Below are 17954 nucleotides of genomic sequence, written 5' to 3' on the forward strand. Positions count from 1 at the left end.
AATGTTTTCTTATGATACCAAACAATTATTTGTGTTTGTCATGCATAGGGTTTTACAATTTGAAAAATTGACAGTCACGTCAATGCAATCCTCATTATATTCACCATTTGCTTAGTACAGAGCTTTGCATGGTAAATCACAATTATAAGAAATAAATAATGCGTCGTAGGTAACAAATATAAATTTTGACATAAAGATTAAGCAACATTCGAACTAAAAGATAAATCTTTCACTATCATTCAGTTTTGCTAAGTTAAACATGCAAGAGTGAAGGTAATATTGGGATGAGTGAACTCCTATGAAGTTTTAGTAAGTTAAGCTGCTGACATTGTGTCGTTTATTTTAAATTTCATTAAATATATATATATATATATATATATATATATATTATAATATATATATATATATATTTAAAAAAGCTGTAAATTTCATTCCAAAAATGAAATTTTATTTTTCTTCAATTATTATAAAATTAATTAATACCTGAAAACGAACAAAAAAATACATGTATTTATTAATATTATTTAACGAAAATAAGGAAATATATGTAAATTCACACAATTTTATTAGAATTTTCAAATTTATTAATCGTGTATTATTTACGTTATTTATGGATGTTAATTTACTCAAGTTTAAAATAAAAATTTCATAAAAACTCCTACGAGGCTATTTCACGAGAACATGTCTCATGTCCTACACTAATCATGAAAAATCATTGTTTTTCACTCTGAAAATTGACTGGTTGGCCATCTGAAGGATATATTCATGAGATCGGCTCACATAAGCCCAATTCAAAAATTGGAGAACTATAAAATTCATTAAAAAAAAAAAGAGAAGTCAAACAAAAAGAATTATTTTTAAAATAAGGATATAATTCATTCTGTGAAAATATATTGTAAATTTTATTATTCTTCTATTCATTTTAAATTATATTACAGATATATTTTTTAAAACAAATAAAGTATAAATTCCATTTCAAAAAATGATGGCTAAATTTCATTTTGCTCAATTTTATTTAGAATTAATTGATAGTTGGGAAAAAAACAAACAATAGAATATGTATTTATTATTATTATTTTAAAGTTTATTAAAGATATTTTTTTTTAAATGATGTGTAAATTTCATTCCAAAAAATGAATGTTTAATTTAAATTTCATTCTAAAAACTGGTGGTTAAATTTTATTTTTCTTCAATTTATTTTAAAATATATTAAATAATAGATGAAAAAAACAAACAAGCGAAAAGAAGTATATTAATTATTATTATTTATGTTATTCATAGATGTTAATTTATTTAAGTTAAAATAAAATTGACACAGAAACTCCTATGAGGTTGTTTCACGAGTGAATTTTGTGAAATATGTCTCATATCTGACTTGAATCGTGAAAAAAAATTATTTTTCACCCCTGAAATAACTGGGTCAGCCCCTCTCAGGACTATATAACAATGAAACTGTTTCACATAAAACCTAATAAAAATTGGAGAATTATAAAATTTTAAACAATAATATAAACTTCATTTTTATTCGATTTATTTTAAAATTTCTTAATTAATAAAAAATAGAAATCAAACAAAAATGCAAATTTCATTATTCTTTTATTTATTTTAAATTTCATTAAAGATATATATATATATATATATTTTAAAAAATAGATTGTAAATTTTATTTCAAAAAATGAAAGATAAATTTAATTTTATTTCAAAAAATGGTGGCTAAATTTTATTTTTCTTCAATTTATTTTAGAAGTCATTAATAGCTGATAGAAAATAAACAACAAAATATTTATTAATATTATCGTTTTGAATTTCAATAAAGATATGTTTTTTTTTTAAATGGAGTACAAATTTCATCACAAAAAATGGAGATTCAAAAAATGAAAGATAAATTTAAATTTTATTCCAAAAAAAGTTGGTTAAATTTCATTTTTCTTTAATTTATTTTAGAAGTCATTAATAGCTGATAGAAAATAAACAAAAAAATATTTATTAATATTATCGTTTCGAATTTCATTAAATATATGTTTTTTTTTTAAATGGAGTACAAATTTCATCACAAAAAATGAAGACTAAAATTCATTTCTCTTCAATTTATTTTAAATTCCATTAATTAATAGATGAAAAACAAGAAAAACAAAAAAAAATTAAAAATGGAGTGCAAATTTTTACTGAAGAATGAAGGTTGATGCTAAATTTTATTTTTCTTCAATTTTGTTTAGACTCCATTAATTAATATATGAAAACAAAACAAACAAATCGATATATATTAATGAATATTATTTAATGAAGATAAAAACATATATGTAAATTCACAATTCAAACTCATATATTTATAGTAGTAATAAATATTATTTAATGAAGATAAGGACATATATGTAAATTCACAATTCAAACTCATATATTTATAATAATAATAATAATAATAATAATAATAGATAGATAGATAGATAGATAGATAGATAATAGATTGAATTTCATTATAGATATAAATGTTTTTTAAAAAAATGGATTGCAAATTCCATCACAAAAGAATAATGCTAAATTTTATTTTACTTCAATTTAGTTTAGATTTCATTAATTAATAGATGAAAACGTGCGGAAAAAATAAGGTCATCGGGTTAGCGTGCGCACATCCAGCTCCGGCTACTTAGTCTTTGGCACCTTCGATATACTGATCAATATGCTCACCTGCATCAATCACACCTAGTGAGTCTAAAGACTCAACACCTGTAACTTAATAACAAATATATATATATAACATGCAGCAATGAAAATTACTGTACCCAACATACATTTCATGATCTTAGCATAAGGGTAAACATGTCGTAAAATAGCATAACATGTCAAAACATCACATCATAACATCATATACTTGTTAATTTTCTTTAATCAAATTTAACTCGTTAGTTGTGACTTTCGTATTAGTTATATCGTATCAGTTCTATCGTGAAATTTAAAAAATAGAGGGCAAATTTCATTATAACAAAAAATAAGGCTAAATTTCATTCATCTTCAGTTTATTTTAAATTTCATTAATTAATAGATTGGAAAAGATTAAAATTCATTTCTCTTCAATTTATTTTAAATTTCATTAATTAATAGATGAAAAACATGGAAAAAAAATTAAAAATGGATGGTGTAAATTCACAACAACAAAAAAAAAAATTAAACATGTATTAATGATTATTATTAAATGAAGGTAAGGACATTTATGTGAATATATTGGAAAAGACTAAAATTCATTTCTCTTCGATTTATTTTAAATTTCATTAACTAATAGATTAAAAACATGAAAAACAAAAAAAATTAAAAATGGAGTGTGTAAATTCACCAAAAAAAAAATAAACATGTATTAATTATTATTATTAAATGAAGGCCTAGGACATTTATGTAAATTCACAATTCACATTCATATATAGATATAAATATAGATTTTCTTTAATCGAATTCAACTCGTATTAGCTATATCGTATCAGTTCTATCGTAAAATTTTAAAAATAGAGTGCGAATTTCATTACAACAAAAAATAAGGCTAAATTTCAGTCATCTTCAGTTTATCTTAAATTTCATTAATTAATATATTGAAAAATACTAAAATTCATTTCTATTCAATTTATTTTAAATTTCATTAATTAATAGATGAAAAACATAGAAAACAAAAAAAAAAATAATTAAAAATAGAGTGTGTAAATTCACATTAATTAATAGATTGGAAAAGACTAAAATTCATTTCTCTTCAATTTATTTTAAATTTCATTAATTAATAGATGAAAACATGGAAAACCAAAAAATAAAAATAAAAAATGGAGTGTGTAAATTCACAAAAAAAATAAAAAATAACATGTATTAATTATTATTATTAAACGAAGGTAAGGACATTTATGTAAATTCACATTCATATATAGATATAGATACAGATATAGATTTTCTTTAATCGAATTTAACTTGTTAGATGTGACTTTCGTATTAGCTATATCGTATCAGTTATATCGTAAAATTTAAAAAATAGAGTGCAAATTTCATTACAACAAAAAATAATGCTAAATTTCATTCATCTTCAGTTTATTTTAAATTTCATTAATTAATAGAATGGAAAGTACTAAAATTCATTTCTCGTCAATTTATTTTAAATTTCATTAATTAATTAATAAGTGAAAAACATGGAAAACAAAATAAAAATAAAAATGGAGTGTGTAAATTCACATTAACTAATAGATTAGGAAAAGACTAAAATTCATTTCTCTTCAATTTATTTTAAATTTCATTAATTAATAGATGAAAAACATGGAAACCAAAAAAAAAAATGGAGTGTGTAAATTCACAAAAAAATTAAAAATAGAGTGTGTAAATTCACATTAATTAATAGATTGGAAAAGACTAAAATTCATTTCTCTTCAATTTATTTTAAATTTCATTAATTAATAGATGAAAAACATGGAAACCAAAAAAAAATTAAAAATGGAGTGTGTAAATTCACAAAAAATAAAAAAATCACATTAATTAATAGATTGGAAAATACTAAAATTCATTTATCTTCAATTTAAATTTCATTAATTAATAGATGAAAAACATGGAAACCAAAAAAACAATAAAAAATGGAGTGTGTAAATTCACAAAAAAATAAAAAAAACTAAACATGTATTGATTATTATTATTAAATGAATGTAAGGAGATTGATGTAAATTCACAATTCACATTCATATATAAACATGTATTAATGATTATTATTAAATGAATGTGACATTGATGTAAATTCACAATTCACATTCATATATTTATATAGATATAGAATATATATATAGGCTACTCAAACAAACCCTTTATATACTCGAGCTCGATTACGAGATCGAGATCGAGCTCAGTTTGCTTGAGTTGTGACCGATCTTGAGTCGAGCTACTCATAAATAGCTCCACTTGTTTGAAAACCTCTAGGCGTGATGTACGATTATATTGAATTTTTTTTATCAAATATTAATGTAAAGGTGGAATTTTTTTTTATTTGTTTACAAAAATAATTTGAATTATGGAGGTGGATATTTTGGAAAAAATATTTTGTATATTTCAGAGAAAAGAAGAAAGCTAGTTTGAGAATGTCATGTTTTCTAATAATAATAATAGCAGCAAAAGTAGTGAGTACACCAATAGACAGATCTCTAATCTGCACTGATTTATGGGAAAACGTAAAATGGAAATATCACATATTGTTAACTTAATCTTATGTTTCCTCAACAAAACATGACTTGTTATATTTTTTGCATCTGAAATCCTCAATCATCCGCAATTTGAACCATCTTTTTCCCAATATTTCCACCACTAAAGAGTCCTATAAAAGCACTAGGGATGCTCTCCACACCACTCGATATGTCACAAAGTGCCTGCATTTTGCCCGTGCGGAGGTGCTCCGCCGTGGTTGTGATAAAATCCGAGTAGCATTTCAAGAAATCCGCCGCCAGAAACCCTTGAATGGTAATCCTCTTGTACACCACATCCAACATATCGGGCGCCGCCCTCTTGCCACCACCCGTGTATTCGGATATGACGCCACATACAGCGACTCTCCCAAACGTGTTCATATTTGCGACCGCTGCATCGAGCATCTCGCCCCCTACATTGTCGAAGTATATGTCGATACCATCGGGGAAGTACCTGATATCGAACAAGATCAATGAAGATGCATGGGACTTGGTTTTTCATTGAAAATTATTTTCTTATTGTTATTATTATTCGAAGTATTTTTTCTTTATCAATATAATATTTACTATAAACATTACAATTACCTTTGAGTTGTTCCTCATTAGTTAGAACTTATCTAGAGAAATATTTCATTGAAAAAAATTAAAATAAAACAGAGACCAAAAATCAGATTTATGAACCTTTGGAGTGCTGACTTGAGATCTTTCTCATCCTTGTAGTTGAATGCATCATCAAATCCCAGCTTCTCCTTAATCAAATCAACCTACACAATCATAGTAATCATTTATTTCACACACACATTCAACTTTATATATCTTTTTTCAAATCATATATCTACTACCTACTACTATTATAAATATATGAGTTTGAATTGTGAGCTTACATTTTTACCCTTTTATTTATTTTATATTTTGTCATGTTCATTTGGTTCTTTAAGTAATTTTTTTATGTTAGTTTAATATGTTAATTAATAATGTACTTAACTTTCATTTGTGAGTTTTCTTTTTTATCCTTTCATTTGTTTTATATTTTGTCATGTTCATGTGGTTCTTTAAGTCATTTTTCATGTTAGTTTAATATGATAATTAATAGTGTACTTAACTTAATCAAATTAATTATTATTTTGATTTTACTTATAAATTTATCATAATGTTATACATTTAAAAAATTTGCTAATATTACTAACATCTATTTTATTTTATTTTATTATTATAAATATGTGACTTTTATTTGTAAACTTACTATTTTACCGTTTTGTTTATTGTCATTTTTCATGTTAGTTTAATAGGATTATTAATAAAGCACTTAACTCAATCAAGCTATTTATTATTTTAATTTTACTTTTATTTTTAAATTTAAATTTAATTACTTTAATTTATACAATGACATCAAATTAATAGAAAATCACTCTCATAATGTTATACATTAAAAAAATTATTAATATTACGAACATTAAAGTAATAATAGGAAGACGAATGGAGATGAGTGACATTGAAAAAAATTAAATAATTAACAAATATTAAGGTCATATAAAACATCTTCTTCTCATTTACAATAGAGATATTTTAAAACTACTTATGTATCACCAAATATATGTGATTGAGAGAAAATATTTGTATGTAGGTGATTTCAATATAAACATTTAAGCTATTTAGTCAATTTTCGATATATGATGTTAAATAATTATTATTTATTAAATATATGGTTTTCATTTGTAACTTTACCATTTTACCATTTTTTGTTTTACAATTTGTCATGCTTATGATGTTATTTAAGCCATTTTTTCTATTAGTTTTATAAGATCATTTTTACGTTACAATTTGTCATGTTCATGATGTTATATTAAGCCATTTTTGTTTTACAATTTGTCATGCTCATTCTATTTTTAATGGTATGAGAACAATTCTAAAGCTTTGTGGACACAATAGATCAATTTTTTGCATTTTTAGTAAATTGGGACATTGAGCCGGTTGCACTTTATTTTTTCCAATATTATCTCGATAGATTTCGAGGTAGCTAAGATGTTGTTTTTGTTTATTATTTTAGTTAAAGTAGGCTAACAAACTAATTCACGAGATATATGATGGTAACATAGAGAATTACTCGCCAAATAAATTCACTTAGCCGAATAGTGAAATTCAAATTGAATTATACAATATTTCATCAAATTAATTTTGTCTATTATAAGATGCTCATGAAATCTAAACAGTTGTATTATTAGATGAGATATTGAATAAGACAAATACTTTGATATATATATTTGAATGATATCTTATATACATATATTAATTACGTTATTCGCGTCCTTCTCAAGATTTTTAAAATACAATAGTTAATTTTGTATGTTGTTCTACAATATATGTTGGGTGCAATAATTGATATGAAGAATCAAATAAATTAATTAATTCACAGAAATCATATATTACTCTCTTCGTAGAACATAAGACCCAAAATATGTGGCTTTGTTTGGTGTACTCTCATACATATTTTCATATAAACAACAAGACAAATAATAGAATATCAGAAAAATCAATTGCCGCAAACAATACTAAACAAAACGAATTTAAAAAATTCATGACACAAACAGCCTCCATAAAAAAATGATAACTCAAAGTTCAAAAATAATTTATTTAGTACAATAACAAAGAAATTGAAGTATATACGAGCAACAAAAAGCATAAATCACTGTCAAATTAAATACTAACTCATATTATTCAAAAAATTTATAAATTTTTCAATATATTTTTCAAATAAAGAGAAGACGCCTTATTAACGTCATGGTTTCATAAATATTTTACTTTTAAAAAAACACAGAAAGGAAAAAATGGTGCCTCAAAATCATCATGAAAAATCCTTTAATAAAACCTTAAGAAATAAAAATATAATATGAAGTCACACAATTTTCCTTAAATCAAAGAAAAATATTAGATCGTTGACAAAATATATCTGACAACGACAAAATATATGTTAACTTGTGATACAATTAAAATTTAAAATCATGCATAATTATTTAATTAGAACAAAATCGTATGCCAAAAATCTACTTGATATTATCTCTTTTAACAATTTATCCATATTTGTCGTCTACCAGAGGGCTCATAAATCCACTAATTTTTTTAGTCCACCTATTAATTTCACAATAAATAATACTACAAAAATAATATAATCAAGCACAAAAAAACTCAAATTCAAATACCTTCAATCAATTTAAATAAAAAAATTTGAATAGAGAATATAATAATGTTGTAAAAATTTTGAATACTGATTTATAGACAGAAGTCTGGAAATATATTTGTCCCAATAAATAAAAAAATATTATCTCTTTATATTCTGAGATATAAGCTAAAAATAAAGAAACATTTCATCGTTTTTAATATTTTCTAAGTCGCTTCAAACTGAGTAATTTAAGCAAACTGAAAACATGTATTATGTGTTTAAGAATCAACAAAATATCTCAAGGAAAAAAATTAAAAATAATCATTATTGTGGGATATATAGTTTTGTTTTATATTTTCTTTCGGTGAACAAACAAATCACATAAGAAATCCAAATACAACATGATCAATACAAACGACATATAACACTAAAACAAGTAATGCTGTGTTAAAAAACACGTCTCATTGCAATAACACAAAATGATCAAATTAAGCATATTATTTAGTAATATTTATTTAGCAGCATATATAAAAAATTGACTAAATAGCTTAAAAACAATATTTGGAATAACTTACATACAAACATTTCATACATGTAGTTAAGAAATGAATCAAATTTTGAATAAAAAATTTAGGACAAATATAATGGATGGAAAAAAATGTTAAAAAAAATAACGTTGCTACTTCATTGTTTGCAACATATTGATACCATATAAAATATCAATATTTCTCAAAGAATAAAAAAAAAAGAAAAAAAATCCTTCATTCAGAAAAAAAAATACATGAAAAAAACTGTGTATAATTCTTATTCTATATTTAATGGTATAAGAACAATTCTAAAGCTTTGTGGACATAATAGATCAATTTTGTGCATTTTTAGTAAATTGGGACATTGAGCCGGTTGCACTTTATTTCTTCCAATATTATCTCGATAGATTTCGAGGTGGCTAAGAGGTTGTTTTTGTCTATTATTTTAGTTAAATTGGCTAACAAACTAATTCACGAGATATATGATGGTAGCATATAGAACTACTCACCAAATAAATTCACTTAGCCGAATAGTGAAATTCAAATTGAATTATACAATATTTCATCAAATTAATTTTATCTATTATAAGATGCTCATGAAATCTAAACAGTTGTATTATTAGATGAGATATTGAATAAGACAAATACTTTGATATATATATTTGAATGATATCTCATATACATATCTTAATTACGTTATTCGTGTCCTTCTCAAGATTTTTAAAATACAATAATTAATTTTGTATGTTGTTTCACAATATATGTTGGGTGCAATAATTGTCCATGTTTGGTAGAGCGATCGAACCGTGGTGCTTGAGATGCTGTGCGGTTTAAAAGATTTGAGTTGCACCATTACCACCAGCTATAGTTTTTGGTAAAGTGCTTGCAATTGATATCAGAGCAAATGTCACGAGTTCGATTCTCATTGATTGCAAGGAGTGCAATTATTGGGATGGAGATTATTGGGTGTAATAATTGTCCTGCTTGGTAGAGCGATCGAACCATGGTGCTTGAGCTGCTATGCGGTTTAAAAGATTTGAGTTGCACCATTACTACTAGCTATAGCTTTTGGTAAACCTGGCAAGCGCTCGGTCCTACAATATATAAAATATTATAAAACAAAATGTAAACTCGATAGAATAAAATTTGTTTTGTTCATGAGATTGAAACTATATCATCCCCATGATATGATGCACGCAATCATTGTTCCAAATCTTCTAAAAAATGACGAACGAAATGACTTTCCTGAATTGCGTCAAATTAAACGATGACACAGTTCTAAGATATAATCATTTGAAAAGATTTTCCAGTTTTTCTCACACTGATTGAGAAATAATTGTTAAAAATTTATTAAACTTATAGTTATATGTTGATAATATTGATACTAAATATATAAAAATGATATTACAAATATCACGATGTTTGAAGAAATTACAGCATCATTCATTGGTTATGTTGTTGAAGAATATATATGTTATACATACTTTTAGTCACAAGTAAAAACCAATCACGACTAAAAACAACATTTATTCTTATGAGTTATAGTTGATAATTGTCAAAAACTGAAAAATCATTCAACAATAAAATAAATATTTGGAAAATAAGATTACTGGATAAAAACAATAGTAGAAAACCGAAAAAACGTCCTGATAGGGAAGTAAACTACGAGCATGTCATATCACAGATGAGGATTTTAAATAACATAATAGATGTTAAAGACGATCATATATATACTTGCTGAGTGTACCAAAATGGTTATATGTATATGATAACAAACTACGACAAAAAGTTGTCAAGTTATCAAAATCAACCAAGAAGTATATTGAAAAGTGTTTCATGTGTATAAGATAACTTCTCTGATTCATATATCGTCTATGTTCATGATTTTTGATTTTATTGTGTGGTTTGCTTCAATTAATAAATGCTGTTAGCCATATTTTAATTCATTTAAATAGAATCAAAATTTCTTACTTATATTTTCAGCAATTTAGTTGCTCACGTGCAACGCACGTACACTTTTCTAGTATATATATATATATATATATATATGTGTGTGAGAAAGTGCACCTTTTTGTCAGAACCGGCGCAACCAACCACATAGCAGCCAAAGAGCTTAGCGTATTGGCCAACCAAACTTCCAACAGAGCCTGAAGCTGCTGAAACGAATACATTCTCACCTTTCTTTGGTTTGCACACTTCAAAGAATCCCCCATACGCTGTGAGTCCACTAAATCCTGCAACATACATGCAACTTTGATCTTCCCGGATCGCCCTTCATTTCGATATTCGAAAGCAGTTGAAAATGGGATCCTTAAAAAACACAGGCTAGCTTAAACCCTATTTAATTGTTAACATGCCAAAATTCATGTGTCCTCATGTTAGTTATCAAGAACTTTTCCGCCGCAGCGGCTAGTGGTGTAGTGACATAAACATGCGATGATGATGATGATTAGACAGATTATGGATTCAAATCCAATCCGGGTTAAAGTAAGAACATACCAAGAGGACCAACATGGTAAGGCAAGGGTAGACCCATTGGGTCCAACTTGTTGAGAAGCCTGCCTTCTTCAACAGTTGTGTACTCCCCCCATGTAAGCAACCCGATCACAAGATCATCCTTCTCCAAATCCGACCGCCCAGAAACAACCACGCGTCCCACGCCGTAAGTATCGAAGGCCTATTAGACACACACACACACACACACACACACATATATTGGATGAAATTAATGGTTGGAGAAACACTTACCAGAGATTCTGTGCACAAGCTACGATATACTTGTACAACCATTTAATTATTATATCTAATAATTTTGAGTCGGATATAGTTTTGTTTTAGTTATTTCTCAATGATTGCACGTGTGCGCGTATACCTGGCCAGGGATAACGGCGGTGCTGAAGCTTATAGCTGCCTGGGATGCGCTGTGGCTCTTCATACGGTTGATCTGGTATGGATCGACGGATACATACAGATTCTTGACTATAACGGCCATTGTTGGACACACACAAATCTTTTCCGTCTTGATTTCGAAGTCGGAATCTTTCGGAGCTCCATTCACATGATCCTTTATGGCTACAAACCTGTTACTAATTTCCTGCATTTTCTCAGTTATCCACTCCCAAGCTTCTGTTTCTCTCTAGCTATATATATATATATGTATGTCAGTATGTATATTGATTAGCTAATGAATGGATAACGTATCACAGGCCACTTAGAGTTGATATTTTCGGGAAAATCGAGGACCGACAAAAGATCGTTGTCGAGGAAACAATTTACTGCGTGGGGACCAAATTTGGTCCATTTTTATTGGTTTTTCGTTTGTTTTGTTATCCTTCCACGTTCGGCTCAAAGCGGCTTGTTAATACTTTTTCAAAAACTATGGTTTTATAGATCGTATTTTATGAGACGCATCTCTTATTTGGGTGATCCATGAAAAAATATTACTTTTTATAATAAAAATATTTTTTTTTGAATATCGGTAGGGTTGACCCATCTCACAGATAAAGATTCGTGAGACCGTTTCATAAGAGACATACTCTAATATTTTTTGTTGAAGGATCACCAGCACTAATTATAAGAGTTAGTTTTGAAGAAATTATAATCAAATCATTTAATAGCTTTGGTAAAAATATATAAAACTATTGGTTAAAAATAAATTAAAGTTGAACATTAATAAATGATTGGCTCCATATTTGACAATATACATTTTCAGTCACTCTTAACAACATATTATTTAATTAATGGGCAAGTTCCGTTATAAGACGCATAAAACATGTCAACTCGATCCATACCTTATCATGAAAATTAATATTTAAGACGGTTAAGACAGGTTCACTCGATCCATACTTATCATGAAAAGTAATATTTTTGACATAAAATAATCATTTTTCATGAATTGAGTCAAGTCGAAAATCTGTCTCACATAATTAACCTCTAAGACGGTTTCACGAGAATTTTTGTATTAATTCGATAGTATATATACATCAAGAATGCCAGAGAATATTTTAAAATTTGATCATAAAGCGACGAAATGGAATAACGAAGAATGGAAGTAAGTGGATTCTTTTTCTTTTTTTTTTTTTTAAATCTTGAGATTAATGTTTAATATGTATAATATATTGAAGATGATTAAGCGACACGGGTTGCCGACTTGCGAGAATATTTTTATTTATTTAGGAGTTAATTAATTTTTTTATACAACATTACAAAATACTGTTGGAATAGTTAATCAAACCTGATTACAATCAAGAGATACCAAAATGGTTCGCCATTACCGTAGACTTGCCGTTTCAGTTCCATGGACATTTCATGTAACGATTGCGATAACTTTTGCGGTTTTTTTTTTTTTAAAAAAAAATTCTAATATTCGAAAAATATTTAATGATTTGTTTTAAAAAAAATTGGAAAAAAATATCACCGGCTTGCATCGCCCCGACATTGCATTACACTGTTATATGAGTGATTTCGAAGCAAAATCATTTCTTTTTTTTATGACGATGAAACTCAGAGTCGTTTGTTCAGTGCGATTTACCTGATCAATATGATTTACATGCTATTGCATTAGTCCAGATATTTATCTAGTGATACCAATTCTGTGCGATAGATTCATCCGAGAAAGTATTGGTATAGAGAATCGAACTTTAGACTGTTGAACAAAAGTCATCTATTTCATCAACTCGCACAACCTCTCAGAACATAATCATTCTTGTAAGAAAAAAATGGCTCATAAACGTGTAATAAATGACGACGAACATAAGCCTGCATTTTTTACAAACAGTATATGCGCCGCCTCAACTTTTGAAAACTGAGACATTCATGCACCTTTTCTTTTAACTCTCAAGCTCCTGATGTGCTCATTGATGATATGAGAAACGCCTATAAATAGTAATGATTGAGGTCCCTAAGCACACACCTCATAAGAACAAAAATACATCATCTATGGTGAGAGTTAGAGACACGACACTAGTATAAAATAAAATATATTTAATATTTTTGTATTAAATTAAATATATTTAGTTGTAGTATGATTCCATATTTCACACCAAAATCTTATTTATTCAGACTCTTGATTCCGGTCGATCCATGTTTATTTTGAAAATTGTTATTTTTACATTAAAAAAATAATATTTTTTTTATAAATTGGATCATAAAATTGTTTCGTTATTACAATTTTTTTTCCATTTATCCTTTTGACAACAAAATTGATGTTAGTGTAGTACTCAAATATGCTGAAAAAAATCTCTCGGAGTGAGAGAACCTTATCTAGTTCGCTGCTCCATTCGTTGCTACAATCGACAATTTGCCGCCTCGAGCTATTCTCTAAAATAATCAAAGATTCTCAAGAAATGGCAAACTCCCTTTGTTTCTCAACTCTCGTTTCCTTAAATACTGTCGAAAAACCTGGTACCATTTTTGTCAATCTGTCTCTTAATGCGTGTGCTTTTATTTTTCATGAGTTCATTGCTTCTGATGTGTATTCATCAGTCAAATGAACTAGTTTTCTGTAAATGAATGTGAATTGTTAATGTTTTTCATGCTGTGTCTTAGTCCAGTTATCTATGGATTCACTCTGTTTTATGCGAAATTTTCATTCTTTTTTTAGGACTTATTGGTCCCAGCTACAGGAGTAGGGAGGCGAATTGGACGAAATATACAAGTTGCAGCTCGAAAGCTGCTGCTTTTGAGTCTTTAAAGGTTAAGGTGAGTGAGTGTCCGTTTCTATTTGAATGCCTATTTGTCATGTTTTTTGAATTTCAGCAATGTTTTGATGGAGTTGCTATCTGGTTGATGAACTCACTTTGAAAATGTAGCCTGTTCAATCTGAATTTCGGGTTTTACTAGCATGTCCAGTTTTAGGAGAATTTATTCCAAATGATTATCAGTCATCCACTGTTTTCGAGTTTATACATATAATCAGTACGGAAAGATTGAAACTTTTTCAAATTTTGTTAACTCATAATGTGTTTATTCTTCAATATGATATTACTTTTATAATGACAACTGGTATCTACATCTATGTGGGCATTAAGGGGAGCTGGGAGGATATATCAAGCAGCCAACTCTTTGAAAAGATATAGTTATTCGAAGAGGGTTTTTTAAGCAGTTTATGCCCATTGGTGAAACACGATTTAGAAAAAGCTGAAACAAGATGAGAGAAACAATCGTGGAGCATCTATAAATCTGGTGAGAGTTTTGGTCTTGTGAAATAGATGACCAAGCAAAATACAGATTCCAAGACTTGAGCCTTGTTCTTGTCTCCAGAACTTCATAACGAAAAGTAACAAAGAACAGCTCTGCTACCAAAAATCATATTCATCTCAAGGACCATTTTTGCAGCCATATTGGAAACATCTTATTCAATACCTTTCGGAATTTAAAAATTAAGGCCCGTGGTCCTTCAGTAAACGTTAGTTGGCAGTTAGTATAAGCTTCAGTTCACCATCATTAGACCGTTCATCATTAAAAGTTTTTGTTACATATTCCTCCTACTTGCCCTTTCATTTTAAGCCATCAGTCTGTTTTTATCGCTTGTCACTTGGTCTTTTTCTAATTTGCAGGCTACAGGCAGCGAACCAAGCACCAAGTCGAATAGCATAATTTGCACTGAGTGTGAAGGGAATGGTTAGTGAAACTTTGGTGGTGTTTAAAGAGTTTTAGTTCCTGGAATGGTATGTGGAATGAAAGTAATGAACTTATGTCCTAAATCTAGAGTAACCTATTCATCGACACTTCTCATTAAAGCTGGAAATGAAAGTATGAAACTTGAGATTGGTCGAGTGGATAATCAGCTAACTGGATTGGTGTCTTATCGTCTCTTCACTTCCCTTCCTTTACTTTCCATTTTCAGCTCTTCTCTTCCATTTTTGGCCCTTCTAATATTTTCTTGGGTGCATGATACTATTTACGTCTTTGTAAAGTTTGGTTATAGGTCCATGTTTTGGTTATTTTCTTTTAAACATCACTGTGCCACATGGATAAGCTTTTTCAACATAAATCTGTCACTTAAGCATATCTTTGTCGTTACTTCATTTGGTGGGGGAGCTATATTTAATTAAGCTTTTTCCATTTTTATGCAAAAGCTGAATGGAGATGCATTGTGTAGGCATACTAATTCTTCTTTTAATCCAATCATCGTTTATTAAGCATAAGCAAAGTTTTCTGTTCAGACCATTGATCCTTTTTTTCTGAAAATTGAGTAGGTGCTAAGGAATGTACCCAGTGTAAAGGTACTGGAATCAATTCTGTTGATCACTTTAATGGGCAATTCAAAGCTGGTGGATTATGTTGGCTTTGCAGGTATGGTCTCCTTAATATTTGCTGCATTAATCAAGACTTGATACTGAAATGTTTCTGAAACATCCATATTTATCTGTATTAATTATGAACTTATGTTATATGTAGTTTTATTTTCATGATTTAGTCGATGAAGTTGCCGACTTAAACATTTGAAATATGAAACCAAGTTTCACTGCAAAACTACTGATAATAGGATAAATTTGCTTTCTTAATTGCAAAAGAGAAATGAATTTTATCATATGTGTCGGCCTGCAGATCCTGTGTAGAAATTTTTTAGTTTTTTTATCATTGTTGATTTTGAGTAAGCAAAATGTATTGGAATCTCGGGTTTCTTTCCAAGAAGAATAGAAGTGAGGGGAGAAGAAAAGGGATGACAGAGAACTTTGACATTACTTTGACATAAATTATTTCCAAAGATGTTAGAAATCCCAATAATGAAATATGATCCTTGAATCCCACAAGCTATCATATTGAATTGTGAAATGAGTGGCAAACGAAGGAGATATTTAAGAAATCGAGTTACAACTCACGCGTTGCTATGGAGCAGAACATGAGATTTGTTTAATGCTCATTGCAAAGGTCGAAACCGAAGTGTTTAACGAGCCTAAGATACAAGGAGATGCGAGGGTGCGGATTTTTGCGCAGGATTAACTTGTAAATTATGACAATTTGTGATGCATCATCGACTACTAAAGAAATCCTCTCTATCTCGTGTTTATTTTTTTCCAACCGGGTAAATGATGCAAGATATATCTAGCGAAACTTGTGTTGATCATAACTACTTCAAAATTTCTTACATGGTTAAACAAGACTAATCAAAACATTACCATGTTTTAGTCCCTGTAACATATCCTGTCTTGCAAATGGTCTTCCCGAGTTTTTACATTGACGTTTCTTATCTTTCTTATTGTCGGTAATTCGACTCAACCTTTCGACAGAGGTAAAAAGGAGATCCTCTGTGGCAATTGCAATGGTGCTGGCTTCCTTGGCGGTTTCATGAACGCACTAGACAGTTAGTACCCTTGCTAGCATCATCAACAAATGCCGATACCTTAAATTAGTGAGCATGAATTTTTCGATGAACTTGCTGTATTGCATAAGTATTTGAAGGAATCTATACTTTTGGCTTTGGTCTTTAAGATATATAATTCTACAGTTCAAATGGAGTTCACATATTTTATTTCGTTTATCATGTACATGAACGTCTGATTATGTATATTCGTCAGCATTACATAGAAAAGCACATATAATTAATCTAAATAAATGTTGGCTCGTAGCACATCTGGCACCTAGACACTTGGGGACGATCGGATTTGAGATTCAATTCTAACAATCTCCTCTTCTGACTCAAAAAAAAAAATTCTAAATAAATAAAATAGAGTAGGTCTCTTGTGAGACGGTCTCACGAATCTTTATCTGTGAGACGGATCAACCTTACCGATATTCACAATAAAAAGTAATACTCTTAGCATAAAAAGTAATATTTTTTTATGGATGGCACAAATAAGAGATTCGTCCCACAAAATACGATTGTGATCGTTTCACACAAGTTTTTGCCAATAAAATATTATTTGAAATAAGGTATTTCGTGCATGATAAGTTGGCAAGAATGATCGATTTTGAATTTAATTTTATATACATTTAAATTAATATCTTTTAATTTATATTATTTGAGTCTGATGTGTGTTGATATGATTAGAAATTTATTGGCTCAATTTGAAAGAAGAACTTCAAGCATGATTTAGAGATAAAATCATAATTAAATTGTATTAAAAACTATTATTC

The 17954-nt window shown here is 28.2% G+C and overlaps 2 protein-coding genes across 3 annotated transcripts; one reads left to right on the top strand and one right to left on the bottom strand.

Moving 5' to 3' along the window:
* Positions 1 to 5145: 5145 nt before the first annotated feature.
* On the bottom strand, positions 5146 to 12022 carry LOC142529740 (NADPH-dependent oxidoreductase 2-alkenal reductase-like). Its single transcript, XM_075635358.1, has 5 exons — positions 11746 to 12022; positions 11373 to 11550; positions 10941 to 11107; positions 5871 to 5953; positions 5146 to 5643 (listed from the first exon to the last, which is right to left on the bottom strand). The coding sequence occupies exons 1-5, from the start codon at positions 11971 to 11973 to the stop codon at positions 5265 to 5267; spliced, it is 1035 nt and encodes a 344-aa protein (XP_075491473.1). The 5' UTR covers positions 11974 to 12022; the 3' UTR covers positions 5146 to 5264.
* A 2050-nt stretch (positions 12023 to 14072) lies between these two features.
* On the top strand, positions 14073 to 17353 carry LOC142529664 (uncharacterized). 2 transcript variants are annotated; one of them, XM_075635260.1, is made up of 5 exons: positions 14073 to 14276; positions 14476 to 14573; positions 15431 to 15494; positions 16073 to 16169; positions 17087 to 17353. In XM_075635260.1, the coding sequence occupies exons 1-5, from the start codon at positions 14099 to 14101 to the stop codon at positions 17184 to 17186; spliced, it is 537 nt and encodes a 178-aa protein (XP_075491375.1). In that variant the 5' UTR covers positions 14073 to 14098; the 3' UTR covers positions 17187 to 17353. The 2 variants fall into 2 exon arrangements, with proteins under 2 accessions (XP_075491375.1, XP_075491376.1); XM_075635261.1 differs by having other exon boundaries at positions 17108 to 17353.
* Positions 17354 to 17954: the final 601 nt, after the last annotated feature.

The sequence above is a fragment of the Primulina tabacum genome, chromosome 16 (genome assembly GCF_025594145.1).
Source record: "Primulina tabacum isolate GXHZ01 chromosome 16, ASM2559414v2, whole genome shotgun sequence".
Taxonomy (NCBI): domain Eukaryota; kingdom Viridiplantae; phylum Streptophyta; class Magnoliopsida; order Lamiales; family Gesneriaceae; genus Primulina; species Primulina tabacum.